The sequence below is a fragment of the Antrostomus carolinensis genome, unplaced genomic scaffold (assembly GCF_000700745.2).
Source record: "Antrostomus carolinensis isolate BGI_N321 unplaced genomic scaffold, ASM70074v2 scaffold1257, whole genome shotgun sequence".
NCBI classification, from domain to species: domain Eukaryota; kingdom Metazoa; phylum Chordata; class Aves; order Caprimulgiformes; family Caprimulgidae; genus Antrostomus; species Antrostomus carolinensis.
In genome coordinates this window covers 13051-18136 of record NW_010329252.1, presented here as the reverse complement: position 1 = coordinate 18136, position 5086 = coordinate 13051, and the positions used below count along the sequence as shown (strand labels likewise).

Below are 5086 nucleotides of genomic sequence, written 5' to 3'. Positions count from 1 at the left end.
CCCCCACGGGCCCCCCCCAGCCACTCTTGCTTCTCCAAGATACTCCTGACCCCAGTCCTGCCCAGCCTGCTCCCTCTGTCTCCAGAGCTCTCCAGCTCCAACAGTCCATTAAGGTGCACGGAACTTATTTCAAGTCCCAGTACTTTCAAAAACAAGTGAGCTGAGACATAGGTTATGCACATAAAGTACATGCAATTTCTTACTGCCTAGGTAGACAATGTGTAGAACTGAAAAAGTTCCACTGATTTGGCATCAAACAACAGTGGCCAGTTACTGATTCTGGGATGAGAACAGAAGCAGCTGCCTAGAATACCACGCTCCATTTACACTGACCCAGGTTCCAGTGGCCAACAGCTTGAGCAGGACATGAAAAATTTTCAAATTATTTTTTAAAAGTAAGCATTTTTACGTTTATTACAAAGAGTATGAAACAAGCTATACAAAAAGCAAACTGAAGAACACAAAAATCCAATCACCCAAGAAATTCCTATTACTGTACATACACACATACATTACCACTCCCTATGCAGAAGGTACATGTGAAAATATGCTCCTTGCGTCATGCTGCATTGTATGACAAGGGATGTATAGTCTTAGGCAGGCAAACATAAACATCCCATCTGAGTGCTGAGTAACCATGGAAAGCAGGGTAAAATATAATCAAACACTTTCCTAATAAAATAAACAAGTGTAAACTTAATGGTTCAAAGTAGTGGTTTAGCATCCAGAAGTGCTATAGCTCAGACTCCACCTGTCAATCAAGCTTCACAGTATCTGGTAAATACCATTTTTTTCGAGTACTGAAAAAGTATTCTGCTCAAGAAACCATTAGTAGTCTTTTGTTTATTCAGTTCTTTCTCTAAACAAGGAAATAAATGTTATACAAAGTGCTAAAACAACATTACTTTATCCTATGGAGGGTATCTGGGTTTTTTGTTTTCATTTTCTTTTATTTTCTTTTATTTTTTTGGGAGAAAGTGTATCAGTAAGCCAAGAGTTTAAATTACTGTAACATATACCTATGGATCAGGTGTCCTCAGTAGCAATGATTTTCTGCTCAGGTTTTTATCAGTAAATGACAAGCACCTTCCCTTTAAGTCCCCATTACTCCCCCTCCTTCTTTTCTTCAAGTTCAGTGGAAACCAGTTCAAGCAAGCAAAGGAATCAACTAATGTAACAGCCTTTTTAAAAGGTGAAGTTTTCCATTTCAAAGGAGCCTCTAATCAATGACAGGGCGCAAAAGGGAATGCACGCATGTTTATGCGCGTATAGCACAGACTTTAGAGAAGCTTTGGGGAACATGTTCTGCAAAATCAATATGACCTAGCTAGTTACAAATTTCATATCTGCTGCATGAAACAAATGGCCTTTTTGTGCAAGCTGGGTCTCAAGGATCAGGCATATGACACCAGACTTTGCATATGAAGAGTGCAAAAATTGCAACATTCCCAAACACATTTTCTCTAAGAACACACCCACAATTCTCACCCTCTCGCACGGAGGAAGAACCAGACTAAATCAATCTGTAAATTTTATTTATCTCACTGTTATGTACTTGTTTGATTCCCAGTTATGGCAGCTGTCTTCTCTGTTTTACTTTTGAATACCCCTCTGCCTCTCCTGACCACAGCAGCAATGGAGAGGTTTGATCTTTCCAGCTCTGTCAGATCTGCCTAACTCATCCCCCAAAGCCGGGTGAGGAACACACACTGCAGAAACAATTATTAATGGGCAATGTAACGTTTTGTGCCAAGACTCAGCCATGCCAGGAAATCCACATACCTTTCTGAGATGCTTGGGTCTTCAAAGCCTCAACCTGATCCATTCCGGCTGCCTTGTGACATTCTACCCCACAAAGCATCATATATTTTTATTGGGTACTGAGGCCATTCTTTTTTCACCAAACATGTACATTATTCTAAATTTTTTTTAAGGGGAAAAGAAGTCCCTACACTAACAACTGTGTATAAAGAATGACTGAAAAGGAAACAAAACAAAAGAGTTGAGTGTGGAATTCTGTGTTTCATGTTGTCATTAATCAGCATTCCTGGAGGAGGGGACATCCAACACAGAAATCCAGCAAAAATTAAGACTCTCTCCTCCTCCTTGTGAGCCCTCTTAGTTCCTCCTGGATACTATCCCAGAAATATGTCATCCTGTGAGTTCAACTTGCTTCACTGTGAGAAAACTTCTAGTGTTTATGGTATCCCCATATGGTGCTACTTGGAATATTTCTGGTAGCAAGACATTTTAGGAGGGGCATTTCATAAATAACTCCATGTTTATCACAGTTATCATGTGTCTGTTTTGCAAGCTTGTCACTGGCACATGTTAACCACTGCATGGACAGGATGCCCAGTTTAGAGCAGCTGATCGCCTGTATGGCCATGCAATAAAAGTTATGACAACTATTTTTCATGAGCTAGAGAGGAATAAGGCGAAAGGAAAAGCGTTTAAAGATTATAAATGGTAACATTAAGAAAAAAAAATGCTCTGTTTATGTTTGTGAGCACTTGCTAGGAAGCATCATTTTAGAACAGTGCTGTTGTCTGCAAGGTTTTCCCTTCCAAGATTTACAAATCTTTGAACCATTTGACATAATAATAATTGATTTCCCTTATATTTCAAGATCTTTTTTATTCTAGGACTGGCTAGAGGACTAGGTATCAAGTCCAGGCAAAGACATCAGAGATAAGAATTTTAAAAACACTAGCAAAACTGCAGTGCTTGTAGCTAGCACTGTTTCTATCCATCTTAATTCCAAGATGGACAATGAAAAGTTGAACTCTCTAGGACATGACTCAAGTATTTACAGCAAACTGCCTTTATACTCTGGGCATTCACTTTACTTTGAGAAAGCCTTGTTTCCAATTGTATTTTGGTAAAACCTGCCATTCAACTGCTCTTTCCCCAGAGAAGGAAACCCCCTGAGCCTTTTACATTGAGGACTGTCATTATTTTCCCTGGGAAAAGAAAAGAAATACCAGGAAATCTCACATTGCTAATGTGTGACTTAAAACGAAGGCTGCATTTGGCACCAACTAAAAAAGCCCCAACACCTAACAAACCTCGGTCCTGCGGCATTGGTGACTGGCTTAAGGCAGGGTGGGAGCTGGATTCCGACTGGCTGCCAGGAGGCTGCGGTGGCATCTGACTGCCTGTAACACACAGAGAAAAAAGGGAAAACAGACTTGCTTTTAAGATTGCAATGCACAAAACCAAGCCTTGCTGCATTTTTCAACCACTCAACATCAAAAAGCACCAGTTGTATAAGGTAAAGACAGAGCTCAACAGGTTTAGCTTTTTCTATTTTTTTTTTCTTTTTTTTTCCCTTTCTCTTTTTGAAAACCACAGAGGAAACATGCATAAACATATTTAGCAACAGGCATGGCAAAATGTTCAATTTCACATTGAGCGAGTTCCCAACCTCACCAACATGATCCAATTTATAGCTGCAAATCTCCTGACACATATTTCTGTTAGAGAGTTTAACAAAATCCAAGTTTGCTGAACAATAGGACTCATCCCGCCGAGCTTAAACTGGCCTCCAGCCAGGCAGACATGGACTGCTGCCAACAATATTTCCAATGAAAAATTCAGTCAATACAAAAATTACTAACAACAACAGTTTAAGAAGTATTTCAATGAATCAGTGGTTTTAATATTATTAAAATGTCCATGTAGAATATGGGAATAAAGAATAATATGTAGGTGCATGTGGTGAAAGTGAAGCTTGTTTGAAAGAGATTAGACAGAAAAGGGGTATCTTATTATTCAAATACAAGTAAAGGGAAGATATTTGCTTATTGAAATATCCATCCAGAACAGACAGACCCATTTTTATAGCCTCATTCAAAAGACACACACACAGTTTATCCACTGCTGTCTATCCACCTGAAGATCAGCACTCAGTGCTGTCTGGGAGGTTTAGGACACAAAATCTTCCCTTTCAGTATTACTGGATAGTAAATCAGGTAGGTGCTCGCTCTTCTGGGTCACCATTCAACACCGTGTCAAGCAGGGAGGTCCACACCACCACCCTTGCACTGCCACAACACCCCAGCAGCTTTGTGCCCAACAGCCAACCTGCCACAGCCTGACCAGGGACAGGAAGGAATGAGACGTGGATGTCCCCTGGGACCCCCCTGCACTGCTGGTCTGAGACGCGCCTGCTCTTGACAGCCCAAGCAGCTTGAAGACCACCTCAGGTCAGGCAGCAAATGTATACTTTAAGCATTTAGACGCTGTAGTGATGAGCGTGGTATAAATAGCAGCAGACAGATTTATACCCCTCATCCTCAGAAACTGCTCAGATTGTTTTCCATTTGAAAGAAATGGAAAGAATAAAACCACCCACAATAGATGTGTGCCTGCTGAGACTCATTTCCTCCTGCTCGGCAGCCGTCCCTCCCCAGCGGTGGGAGTGAGAACGCCATGGCCAGTCCTGGCATTGGGAGCCCGGCTGATGCGGGGCAGCAGGGGCTGCTCGCTTGTTAGAGCAATAAATGCCCCTAAGTTGGACTTAAATGGAGGAAAGTGAATGTGTCTGCTCTGTCCCGTCCACTTCCCAGCCTCAAAACAACTGGCTCTCAGCACTGGCTCTAAAGAAAGGCCAAAAAGATAAAGAACAAAAAGAAAATCCACCAAATGTGGAGTGTAACCACTGCCTAGTGATTCAGAGGAGGTGCATTTGCACTAAAAAACATGACAGTCAACATTACTGGGAGCAGCTGTGACAACTGTCTAAGAGATGCAAATGCTGGACCAGAGGCAGAATTGCTCCTCCAAAAGACCAAACATGCCACTCAGCGCCTGAGGCTTTGGGATCCACGGCCCATTCACGAACTCTGGGGCATATGACAATAATATTCTGGCTTATGTTTTGATATCACTCAAGAGCAGGCTGTGGAGACAGTAAGTGCCTGGATGATAATGAACACTTTCTGCTTGACAGGAAGGGTTCAGTGACTCAAGACTGTAAACAAACAGCAATTCCATGTTAACATGGGGCACTGCCACTTCCACTGTGTATGCCTGAGGCACTGCTATCAGACAGAATTCTTCAAGTAGGTCTGAACCATCTAAG

At 41.8% G+C, this 5086-nt stretch overlaps 1 protein-coding gene across 1 annotated transcript in view; it reads right to left on the bottom strand.

Annotated features, from left to right (window-relative positions):
* LOC104528445 (AT-rich interactive domain-containing protein 1B-like) overlaps positions 1-4436 on the bottom strand; it is a 63038-nt gene extending 58602 nt beyond the window's left edge. Inside the window, exons 1-2 of the mRNA XM_010172456.2 lie at positions 4358-4436; positions 3069-3158 (exon numbers count right to left, since the gene is read on the bottom strand). Of these exons, the coding sequence (XP_010170758.2) occupies positions 3069-3158; positions 4358-4436 (169 nt within the window). The remainder of the gene's footprint in view (positions 1-3068; positions 3159-4357) is intronic.
* Positions 4437-5086: the final 650 nt, after the last annotated feature.